This window comes from Zosterops lateralis (genome assembly GCF_965231275.1).
Source record: "Zosterops lateralis genome assembly, chromosome: 10".
Taxonomy (NCBI): Eukaryota; Metazoa; Chordata; class Aves; order Passeriformes; family Zosteropidae; genus Zosterops; species Zosterops lateralis.
Window position 1 is genome coordinate 17,681,882 of NC_139770.1, and position 12,676 is coordinate 17,694,557.

The following is a 12,676-nucleotide window of genomic DNA, read 5'->3' on the forward strand; positions in this document are numbered from 1 at the left end:
TTAATTTTTTTAAATTAAATGTTCATGCCATTCATTCTTTTAAGGTAATGATCAGCTTAACAAAGCTGGGAAGTGAGCCTGTTTGTGTTCAACGTGAATGTGTACATAATAAATGCATACTAACTCCTGCTTCATTCAGTAACTGATAGTTGTCTTTCAAAAAAAACCCCAAAAAACAAAACCAACAAAACCAGAAGAAGTTGCACTCCCTTCTTTTTATTGCCCTTATTTAATTAAATGAAAGGTGTGGTAAAGTGTAGAAAATTTTAATTCCACAGTAAATCATAGTAATAGCTTCCCATTTAGTAAGGTTCAGCTGTGAAATTAGAGGTGTAATAGTTATCTCCATAACTAAGAACATCAATAAACATTGGCTTTTATAGTAACAATTACACAATAAACAACTTTAAAAGAAGATTTAGACCATGAACCTCGATTCACAAGACAAGAGGAGGGAAATCTGGGACTAATTCCAAGTTAGAGGTATGGAATTGAACTGCAGCATCTATCTCTAGTGATCAGCTTAAATTGGGAGACTGAACAATATGCAGATATTTACTGCTGATATTGAGCTTGGCATTATTAATACCTGCCTTATTTTAAGAAATTGTAGCTTGATTGCTCTTAATGGCAATGCTGGTCTTTCAGCTGCCTGTCTTGGCAGCCACTGCATTGGTCACAAATGTCAATAATTGTCTATTTACTCATAGATAACTAAAGGAAATGTGCCAATTTTACCAGGCCTCCAGATATAATTTTGACATACTGAGAGGTATCAGACAATTCTTAGTCCACCTAACTGGCATTCTTATAGGTGCCATTGCATAGCCTTTCAAATTACAAGTTTGGTAGATAATCACATTTGTTTGAAAACATTCCTTAATAAAACACATCAGCTGGTAATTCACTGTATTCTGCTCCTGTTAATTTCACTTTTGTCAATTCCCCACAATTTTTTTTATCACTGAGGATCAACTAAGATCATCCACCTTGGAGTACTGGCACCACATTTTTCTAGTACTGCTGAGTTCCCAGTATTGTAACTCCAACAGGAGCAGGCAGGATATTTACTCTGAGAATTGGCACCACAATTCTTATGCCTGAGACTCCTGTTGTTTTAGAAACATCCTAATCCTGGTAGATGTAAGCAGAAATATTCTTCATTTTTTCAGTAGACTGGACAACACCTCACTCTACTCAACAATACTTCCCCTCACTCCAGATGAAAAGAAATATTAAAAGCTTAACACACTTCTGTCTCTTTAGCCAGTCTTGTTGGTAGATGAACATACTCTACCTACAACTTGTTTCCGATTTTCTTAAGTCTTTTTAAAATGCTGTCTTTACAGCAGCCAGTAATTAATCTTTCCTAATTTTTTTCAATTTTCTGATGAATTTCAGCCACTGTTATAATCACATTTTCTGAAGTGCAAATTATTTCTCTCATTTTTGTCTCTAAGGAACTTTCTGATTTTTGACCACAGTCACTTCAGCACTAAATATGGATAGGGTTTTGGCCAAAAATATTCCTCTTTTTTTATTGTGAAACTGCTAGTATTCATTTATCAAATAAATTCTTTTTGAAGATCTTCCACTCCTGTTTCTCTGTTCAGTCCCCTCCCTACCTCTCAAACAGCTTAATGAATTAATAGTGAGAGGCAAGAACAGGTGCATTTTTTTTAAACCTGACCAATTTTATTACTTTTAAATGTATTATCCTAATTCTCCAAGAGGTTTCAGAAGTGCCAGCACCACTCATTAAAATGGCTTAATTATAAATCTCTTGCAAACTTGGATGTTTGTCACTAGCTCTTGTTGCTTTCCCAATGTTGGCCACTACTTTGAGATCTAATTAATTCTCATCCTTTTCTCTTGAACTGATTTTTCTGTAGCATCAAGGAACCTTAGTTACATGAAGAAAGACAGTTTTAACAACTCAAGATTGCATTAAATTATCTAAAAAAGTGGGTGTGGCTGCTTGCTTCATATCCCTTTAATAGTCTATTCTCTCTGGTCTCTCCTTTCTGTAATACAGGTCTTCAGATTTATAGGAACTAAATCCCTATAAATTTGTGCCAAGCTTATTTCTGTTTTATCAGGTATCTTCCCACTCTGGTGTTAATGCCTTAAATTTGATTTTAACTGCATTAATACCCAAGAAGGTTTGCCTATATTATTGATGTAGCCAAAATGTAGCCAAAATAGTCTGCAGTATTTGGAGTATGTCCAGATAAACCTGGCTTATCAAAATTTGGCAGCACACTCTAGCACTGGACACCTCAGAGGTATCTTGCTGTTAGAAGTGATGCAGGTAGGTCAAACAGCACAGAATTTGTGGCAAAATCCAGAGTCTGATTTTAGAAATAGGTCTCAGTTGATTAGCTTTGTGTTATACTGTTGAGTTTTACTATGAAAAAGAGGCTCTCAGAAGTGAGTTTGAGAAGGGCTTTTTCCATTCCTGTGGTCATTTCAGCTCTTCTCTGAAACTTTTTTAATGTTTCTTCTTAACACCCTTCAAGTATCAACCCTTATCCCCAAAAAGGTGTGTGAGTTAAATACATTATTTTAGCCCAGCATGGGATAATAAAAGGTTTGACAGGCTTAGACTTCTTTGTCTTTTAAACTTTCATCACCAAATTATGTTTGACACAGGTTTTTTCCCCCACATATGAAATAAAAGAAATTCAATTAGAGAACAAAGAAAGTATTAGTTTCTCAAATCCAGAAGATTATTTTAGAAGAGAAACTCCTTTTAATTGACTCATTTAGAAATATGTGTCCTGTAGTGGGAGGGGGAAAAAAAATCTATGGCAACTGCCAAAACACTGTGAGGAAAGGTGTCAAGTCAATTTGAAAAGAGACACAAGCTGTCTTCTAGTGTCAAGCTGTCTTCTAATGCCTCTTTTTGCAAGTATTAACTATTAAAGATTACAATATTTTTCTTCCCATTGCATTTTATCCTGACAGGTGAGGCATGCTCCAAGGAGTAGTAATTTCTCCTGACAGTTAAGGGGTTTCATTTTCGATCAGTTTTTGCCAACCAGAACCATATAAATCACTGGCATTCGTGTTCCTTCAGCTCAAGATGTCAATGTCTTCTCCCTGACAACTCTTCTGCTGTTCCCTTACTGGAGAGGCCTCCTCAGAGTTCAAGTCCTTTGGTTTTGCCCCCCAAAGGCAACTATTGTTTTAATCACACATCATAACAAGTCTTAACAGATAAAAGTCTTTTTTGCATCAAGAATCTTAAGTGTCTGGCACAGCTTTGCATTGTACAATTATAGATTTAGGTAATTTCTAACTTTATAGATTTATAAATAGAAAATTATGTCTTAGTCATCAACTATATTTTCAATATTGCAAAGCCTTCTTTATAAAAGAAATGATTCATCCAAGGCAGTAGGAGAAATAGCAGCAATAGCACAGCTCCTTTCTCAGAGTGCAGGGGCAGTGATCTAAGCACTGAGGGGCAGTTCTGGCTTCTCTGAAGAAATGCTACATTTACCCATCCCCACAGCTCCATCCTTCAATTCCATTCTCATCTGCTCAGCCTGCTGTGGCTGGAGGCAAACTGAGCATGCATCTCCTTTCATTTTCACTGCCATCCTGATAGTAATGCCTCCAAATGTGAGCATGTCAATTTTATATTTTAATTTTATATTTATATTTTATAGTTGTGCAGTTCTCCAGCCCAGTGTGATTTTTCAACTTTGATATGAAGGCAGAGGTGTGGTGCTTCAAATTTAATCTTACTTTTTTTTTCTTTTTATTTCTGCAATAACATTTTAAACATGAATCTGCAAGATATTGACTCAAATGTTTAGATCAGTGTGAATGCAGGCTCCAAAGATAGCTGTTGCCCATGGTGGAGGAGCTGACTATACTTGTGGTGCTTGTGTGAGAAAAGAGCAGATACACAGAGAAATGCTGAGCTCACACTCAGCTCAGGCATTTCTGTTCCTGCTGGAGCCACTGTGGCATTGCTTTGCAACATAAGCCTTGCTTGCTAAAACTAAGTGATGAACAGTTCCAGTGACTGCTGAGACTCATTGTTTAATGATGGATTATTCCATGCCAGTTTGTCCAGTCATTCAGTAAAAGGCATGAAATGGGGGAGCTGTGAAAGCAGAACATCAGGTGGCTCCTGGTTGCCTCGGTCAAGTCCCTGGGACAGGAGGGCAGCTTGGTCTAGGACATGAGTGATTAAACAACATGCAAACCAAATGTGACACACTAAAGTAGACTTGCAGCCTGGCTTAGTGCTGGTTCTTGTTATTCTCTAGTCCTGTATGAAAGCAGAGCCTAACAAGCTAAACCTGCTGCCTTGCTGTGCACACATAGAGTATGTTATACCCCCTGCCAGAAAGCATATGGTTTATTGTTTCCTAGTTTCTGACAGATTCTGTTGTTTGCAAGGATGAATCATTCCCTTAGATATCCAGAGAGTGATAAAAACACCTATGGAACACAAATAAATTAATAAATTTTATTTAAAAATTTTAATATTCAAAGCTTGATGTGCTCTAACTCAAGTGAAATAGCAAGACTTCTTTAAAAAAATTTGAGCTTTATTTGGGATTAGGAAATCCTTAGTTTTATAGACAAAATAGCTGTGACATAATATCAGCTTAGGTTCGTGACTTTTAGACAAAGTATAACATTTCAGATAAATCTGGATAAATCAGATAAAACAGTCTAATAGCAAAGATTAGCTGTGTAATGGTAACTGCAAAGCAACTGAACTCCACTGGAGAGTTGCTGTTTCTCACAACTGCCCTACAAAGGCAAATTTTTGAGCTTTATACACAAATACTGATTTCTAGAGAAATACATGGCATTTGATAGATTTCTTTCCAAGTTTCCTACTTAATTTTTTTTCTGCATGTAATATTTAATAAGAGGACCGACCACTGAGTAAGAGAAATGCTATTACCCAGATCAGTGATCCAAAATATCTGCATTCCTTAGCCTCAGCGTCCACCCAAGTATTACCTTCCATTAGGAAAGGCAGGAACATAGTGCTTTTATCCAGATAACTTCAAGTGTCTGAGGCTGCTGTAATCCTAATGATAACACAGGTGAATAAAGAGGTGCCTCAAACCTACTGCATTCTTGAACCACTTTCTGACATCCAGCAACACCAAACAACCTCTGTTAGAGCTCCTGGGACATTCCACAGCAAGAATGAAAAACAAATCCAGCTTACAGGGTTGTATATGAGGCTTCTTATGAAACAGCAGAGTTTGTTTTCCTCACACCCTCCCTGAAATACTAATTTATAGAAACTCATCCATTGACTTAGTTGTAATAGGAGAAGATGATTTACTGACTGACCACTGCAAATCTGTGGATCATTCTCCACATTCCCAGCCTTATTGTCTGCACAAGGACTCTAATACTCAACTCTATTTTTGGATATCCAGTGTAGCAGTCCAGGTAAATAATTGATTGTCATTTTACCCTCCTCTGCTATGCCCTGTATGAGAAGGCTTTTGGAAAAACAGAGGAAAAGATCAGAATGAAAGATGCCCTTTAGACAAGGACATATTCATTCACATCACACAGACACTGATTCTGTGATTTTTGTGGAGTGTTAATTATTTTCTTGAGAGCGGTAATTAAGGCACATGCCTTAAATTTAATTGTACTAATTTGAATTGTACTAATTTTAGTCAGGATTTAAAAATCAAGAGACTAAAGCTGACAAATATCCCACTGATCCCAAAGTATGTTTTTTCTGGGCTTGAGAATATAGGGAAGAAGAACTGCTGACCATGTGTAACTGCTGACCATGTGAACAATTGATCTCTCAGTATGTTCCAAAAATCATGCAAGATTTGAGATGTCTGTGATTTTAAGAATTAGCTGAAGGTAAATCATTCCATGACAAGATCTGATTTTGAGGTCGCTGTTGGTTTGCAGAAGGTTCTGGGAGCCTTTCTGTGCCGTGTATGGGGGCAGAAAGAGGGGGCAGCCTTCTAACACACTGCCTGGGCTGATAGTGCCCCCTGACTCTGAATTGCATTTGCATTTTCTGCCAAAAGAAGGAATCGGTCCAAAGTGTGAAGAACTTGATCCTAAAACCAACATCTAACCTCACAAAACTAAATTCCATCCAGTGTAGCACAGGCAAAATACTTCCCCAGGTGAGTGGGGATGAGGTAGTGAAAGGGCAGCTGGAGTCACTAAAGGGAGGAGAATTAAGATGAAAGGCTGCTGAGGCCAGATAAGCTCTGCTCCGTTACCTTCTTAAGCTTCAGCTTCCAGTGTTCCTTCAAATTACAGGAACAAACAAGTGGGTTTGAAGGCTTAGTGCAACTGCTGGCCTATAATACAACTTTAATCTATTTCTTTTTGAAAGGAAGGGAGAGTAAGGTAGAGAAAAGAAACTGTGCAAGGTGTTTGACAACAAAGAGTGCAGGGAACTCAGAGCTCTTTGAGGGTCAATTAGCCAGAAAATGTGCTAAAGACTACATGCTCTGTTGGATTATTGGCCAAAGAATTACCCCAGAGCAATCAAAGTGGCCCCGTTGCCTGAATACAGAAAGGCAATTACGGATTTTGAGGACATGCTACAGAAGCTTTAATTAAAGGTATTACTTCTACATCACTGAACATTAGAAATTAAATTCTTACTTGCAGCCACGAGAAGCAGCTTTTGTCTTTCCCTTGCGTGTAGTGTGTCAGCATAAGACAGGCTGGCTTTGGCATCCCTGCTTTAGGAACGGGTATCCGATTTCACCCCACCCCTTCTCCTAACCACCACTTACACACCTGACATATTAAGAGGTGGATTTCCACTGCCAGACCTTCAGGCTTCCTCTGGCATTGTCTGGATCTCTGTCAGCCAGGGCAATGCAATCTCTGACTAGATTTCAAGGTGAAGTTTGTGGAGTTTATTTGTGTGCAGAGCAGAAAAGATTTACTATGTCAAGGGATAAATCTGTTATCCTTAAAACAGAAGGTACAGTAAACTACAGTTTTTAAATGAGTTTTGACTCTCAATGTGTAGTTGATGGTACAACCAACCAGTTAGACCTACAAGAGCAGCCTTTAAGGATAATTGCACCAGCAGCAAACACAATCCCTTCCTAACACACTTACTCAGAGTGGGGCCTCCAGGTGTGCTTTTGTGCCTCCTTGACTAGGGACAGTTTCTTTGGAAGACCATGCCCTTCACAACCATGCTATTCTTGGATGATGCTGCACAGACAGGCAGGACAAATTATGGTGAGCTCCTGCTCAAAAGCTGCAGGTCCCAGCTGCCAGTAATTCTGGAGAGACTCTTCTTGGCATCAAGGCTTTAGTGAAGCTTAAGAGTGCTGGGCTTTAGCTTCTGGTGTGACTTATACAAGTAAGGTAACAGCATGTGCACTCTTTGCTGATTTTCCATGTGTGGAAGTAGCTTCAGCACGAGTCTTTCATACAGCCTTGACCCTCATTCTGAAGCTTTTACTTTACTTCAGGAGTTGAAGTCACTTAACACTGCCCAGTCAAGCTAGAAATCCTAACCATCATTGCTATTTACTTGAAAATGCCAAAACCACACAAATTAAGATGAAAAAGAGTCCTTACCTTTGTTTCCTGGTTATTTTGATGACCCTCCTGGCTTGCTGCCTTGCTCCATGGGTTTCTCAGGTCCTCCTGCAGCCCATGTCTTGCCCCAGCACAGCAGGTTCCTCTAGCTCAGGTCTCCCTCAGTCAAAGTTCTCCCCTAGCTGCAAATGCTCGTTTCTCTTTTCCCCCTTTCTGCTCAGGTTTTTCATGTTTCTTCTGAGTTGTTTTTTTGTTGTTTGTTGTTTTTTTTTTTCCTTCCTTGCTTCTCTTTCAATGTGTGAATTTTTTAACCTGGAATTTCCATTTGCTCCAAAATCTGGTTCCATGGCAGAGGCACATGGAGCAACACCACCCAGTCCAATGCGTGAGCCAATCTCCTTCCCTTACCACCTGTCTGGTCAAAGGAAGAGTCTCTAAAATGAGGAAGGCTTTAGATTCCCCCTGTGGGATGCAGTCTGGAGGCCCTTTTGGCAGGCAGGAATATACTTTGAAGCATTCTGTAGTGCAGCCAATTACCATAATAATAGTTCCATTATTAACCAGAGTTCATAAACTCTCTGTAAACCTGTTTCTCAGCTCATGTTTCTTTGGTGCAAGAGCCATGTGTTGGCTGGACAGATGGGGGCTCTAAAGTTTTTAACAGGTTCTTTCATTTTTATTTGGTTATTGTCTGATCTTTTCCAGCCACAGAATTGTGCCCTGCAACTGCCATGTCTGCAGAACATAGGGCACACTGGTGACTGCCCTGTGAAGCAGCCAACATTTCAGGGTCAGCTGAACTAGAAATTGAGATGTTGTTTGAAGGTCCCATTTCCTGCACTTTGGGGACCTAAATGTTCCCCCTTGATATTAATTATATATTTCCCTCTTCACGGGAAAGAGAGAAATATTTCCCTCTGCAAGGAAGTACAAAGAAAAGTAACATCATGGTCCAGCATCAGTTGCTGCATGAGATGGAAAATGCTGCTCAGTGTCTGACCCATAGCCTGGAGCAGCATATTCAGAACTCAGTGTGACTAGGAGACCAACAACTGGTGATGGATTTGTGAGCATTTGTTGTGTATGAAAACAGCATTGTTTCACACAATGGGAAGTAGCACAGATCTGGGAAACTGCCCCTGTTAGATTGACTGAGTAAAGTATTATTTTAGACCCCATCAGATATCTACAACAAGTTTAAAAACAGTTAAGTCTCATGACATAGCTGGGTCTAGATGTGCAAAAAGATAAAATAACTTTCCCAAGACTACACAGAAGGAAGCTCAGAAGAACAGACTCACAGCTTTTTAACTGACCCTGTTGTCAAAGCTCTTTTTTTCCTATAGATTTATAGTGGGGTACCACACCAATGTTATGAACTTCTGCTTGGCTCTTGCTCTTGTGCCAATTCAAGCTTACAGTCAAGTGTCTAAAAGAAAGTCTCTGTGCTGCTCACATCTTTGGTACAATACCAGCTTTATTTACAAATAGTAAAGCCTTTACCACTAAGTAAAAGGCAACTTTATTTTTAGGTTATGTTTTCACCCACAATCTGCAGAATGATCTGTGTGTGTGACATTTGACTCTTTTCTAAATTTGTTTCATCTTGTTTTGAATAGTGCAGCTTGGCAGTGGCAAGTGTCTCTTTGACTGGAGTCATGTGCCAGTAGCATCCAGGGTGAGGTAATTTCACTGTTGTACATCCAGTGTAAGTAGTTGGTTTGTGCTTGTAGCTAAGACTGGAACTAGATAATTTAAAGGATTCTGCTTCGGAATATTTTTAGAACAGCCTTTAAGCAATGTTACTGTGGTCATTTACTACTGTGGTCAGATTTCACAAGGTAGCCAAAATTGAAGTGGACATTGAAGTTAATTTGCACTTGCAGCAACTTGGGCAAGAAAAGACCTAACTGCTGTTCTTGTAGCTGCAAGTTACAACTACAAACCTCATAGGAGACACTTCTTAAATGAATTATTTCCACTGGGAAGCTTATATCTCTGGGCTTGACCACTAGTGATCAGAGTATCATGAAAATGTTCCTGAGGTTTGAGGTTCATTTGGACATTATTGCCTTTTTAAGTAGCTCCTTGTACACACAGTAAAATGTCCCGGGCTGATCCTGAGCCTTAAGTAGCATTTGGTGCAACCAGAGAGTAAGTTGCTGTCAGAAAATTCTTGTGTTCCTTTTGGAAAGGACACTGAAGGCAGCAGCATTAAAAACAGAGTGTAGGAGCTTTCTGAGGATTCAGAACCTGTAGGATTCAGTGGCCTTGTTTCATCCTCTCCCCTTTACCCCCTTGATGTCACAGCATTGCCTGCAGCACTGCTCACAGGATGTCCCACACGCTGTGCCTTCCTTCCACACACTCCTTTGGAAAAGAGATGCTTTCAGAAGGAACAACTGGCTGGTCTGGTTTGGGTTTGTCTTTAGAAGGGCTATCAGATTAAAATGCCACTCAGCTCAGGACAGAGGCCAAAAAAATGCAAGTTTAGTTTCAATAGACAAGCTCGAACATAGTGCTGGTAGAGCCACCACACACTGGGCAGTTTCCAAGTAGGAAAGTCTTTCCATGAAAAAGTCTGCACAGCTGCTCCAAGTTCTTCATGGCAAATTTAACTACTTTCTTAGGAAAAAACTTCCATGTATCATTTAAAAATTGGGACTTGGTTTGAGGTAAGAGGAAGATGATCTTTAGCTTTCTTTGAGTGTTCATTGTTTCACAGTTTTATGGAGTATAGGAAACTGCTTAAAAAGTTCTTCTCCAGATGAGGAATGCAGGTTGTTTTTAATTATGTGACAGGCAATCAAGGGTGACATGCCTACTTACCCTTGAGATGACAGCAAGCTTTATTTCTTTAAACAGACTAAGGTGGGAGACATTCAGATGTTAAATAGCCTAAAGGCTGCAAAAGTTCTTCATTTCAGTAGCCCTCTGACTCAACTGTGCTAATTTCTATTGCAGGAGGAACTTAGTCAAAACAATTGGAGTGTGAAAAATGCCCACGCTTTGGGCTTTACATTTTATTTTTAACTCAGTGTTTTCTCATTCTCTATCAATCATGACAACTCTTAATGCAAGAATGTGAGAGCCCCTTCTGAGCATCTCAGCACAGAGAACCATATAATACTGAGAGCTCTGTTCTGCACGTTAAATGCCTATTGACTCCTCTGGCCCAAAGAAATATTGATTTTTCTCTCACTTTCTTTACAGGCACTGCTTTCTTTCCTGGTCGCTGTGCTGAGGTCTTTGCCAAAGGTCAAAGCATTGGGAAACTTGGAGTGGTACACCCTGATGTTATCACCAAGTTTGAGCTCACCATGCCTTGCTCTGTCCTAGAGATCAATATTGAGCCCTTCGTGTGAAGACGTGACTTTTATCCTCCAGCAGCTGCCCGCTGTCACATGCAGCACCCTCTCCTCTTCTGTCTGCCTCCCAGGAGACATCCGCTCATGCTTTTATGTTCCAATAAACCAGAGAAACAGATCCTGTCTCCCTGAGTAAATGTGTTCTTTACAGTGCAATCTGGCTGGCTTCTGCAGGGGAGGAATGCGGGCTCTTGGACTAGGCTGTGCCCTCAATGTTTTCAAAGGGCAGGGGGGAAGAAACAAGTTGGGTCAAAGCCCAGTGTTTTACAAGAGAAATGTAATGGCAGAGCACATGATTAGTTTTCAAAATCAGAAATGTTCCACAGACACAGCTTCATACTGTAACTGATTATGGCTGCATAACAGGAATCTCATTCTTTTCTTACTGCATGAAATAAGATAATTGATTAGAGCAAATGTTGAGTGAATGTGAGCAGAACTAAGGAGTTGAGCTTTTATTCTATACGGTTGTCATGTGCTCATCAATGGCTGGGGGAGGAAAATAAACTTGTTTCATGAAAACCAGAGCTATTTTGTAAGCAAGATGTGTGTAATATCTGCTTCTCTGCTCCAGACATAACTCTTGGTCCTTTATCATTCTAAATTCAGAAAGGGGAGGGGGTGGAATTAAATTTTTTTCATTGTTGATGTCAGCCTGGTCGTTTTTGAAGCTCCAAACCAAATGGGGAAGTGCATTTAAGAGCATATGCCAGTGGTGTTTTGCATGAGTAGCAGAAAATTATCAAAGCCTTTGTCTGCCTCAGGCTGGCATGTTTGTCTGCAGGAGTGAGTGTGGGCCCACTGCACTCCCAGCCCCACCAGGGCTTTCTGGACCCCAGCTGTGCACCAGGACCATGCAGCTTTTGGGCAGGGTTACTTTTCTGGCAGTTCTCCCCCTACCAGGACATGAGAACCTCTCATGGGTCAGGCTTTTCCTTCTAGGTGGTTTTCTGGCAACAGTTGTGTCACAGCTTGGTGCATTGTGCCTCTGCTCTCTGAAACTGAGAAGCTCCATGCAGCATAGTGATGCCCAATCCTTCCTATCTGCAGGAATGTCACCAAGTGGGTGGTCAGCTCAGTACACTGAAGCAGTTCTTGACTGGCAGACTTGTGAAGCTGGCTGTCTCTCCTTTGCAATATTATAACCATTGCTAATGCTGCAGGCTAACGACATTTTGTGTTTGTATTTTGTGTTTGGCTGTGGCTCCTTTCTGCTGTGAGAGCCGGGAGGGGCCTGTCCAAGAGTGGACATCTGGGAGTTGCTGGAGAAGGGTGTTACAATGACTGCCCCACTGAGCAGAGAGATGTGCAGTGGTGAGGTAAGCTTGTGGTTTTACGAGCTGCACAGACCCCTATCACTGGGCCCACGAGGGCTTTTCAATGCCAGCCCCATCAATAATCTCAACAGGTGGGAAGGCAACAGGCAAGGCTTTTTGGTGCAAGTGATAATCCAGTATGAAATATGCACTACAGTTACCCATCTGGAAAGCCTACGGTTCCCCTCAGATGGAAGTGTAGATTTTAATTATCTCTGCATGACAGACGTGAAATGAGAATATAGCTATTGCCATACATTGCACGACTGACTCCAGTGCCCACGGAGAGTGAGAAAACTGCAGCTCACATTTTAAAGCTCCCAGGGGAGCAGGCAGCTTGGCGTTTGCAGGATCTCTCTCTCCACGATGCCTACACAACTGTAACCAGGCAGGCTCGCAGTGTGGGAAGCAATCTGTAACGCAGATGGAAAGTATTAACCCCCCCTTGTTTATTGG

At 40.6% G+C, this 12,676-nt stretch overlaps 1 protein-coding gene and 1 long non-coding RNA gene across 3 annotated transcripts in view; one reads left to right on the forward strand and one right to left on the reverse strand.

Moving 5' to 3' along the window:
• The window catches only part of LOC310913286, a 29,686-nt gene extending 22,957 nt beyond the window's left edge, over positions 1 to 6,729 (reverse strand). For both annotated transcript variants that reach the window (XR_014590788.1, XR_014590789.1), the window contains exon 1: positions 6,637 to 6,729. This is a non-coding gene — a long non-coding RNA (uncharacterized lncRNA). The remainder of the gene's footprint in view (positions 1 to 6,636) is intronic.
• FARSB (phenylalanyl-tRNA synthetase subunit beta) overlaps positions 1 to 11,346 on the forward strand; it is a 37,031-nt gene extending 25,685 nt beyond the window's left edge. Inside the window, exon 17 of the mRNA XM_083868581.1 lies at positions 10,750 to 11,346. Within this exon, the coding sequence (XP_083724707.1) occupies positions 10,750 to 10,901 (152 nt within the window). The 3' untranslated portion in view covers positions 10,902 to 11,346. The remainder of the gene's footprint in view (positions 1 to 10,749) is intronic.
• The last annotated feature ends 1,330 nt before the right edge of the window (positions 11,347 to 12,676 follow it).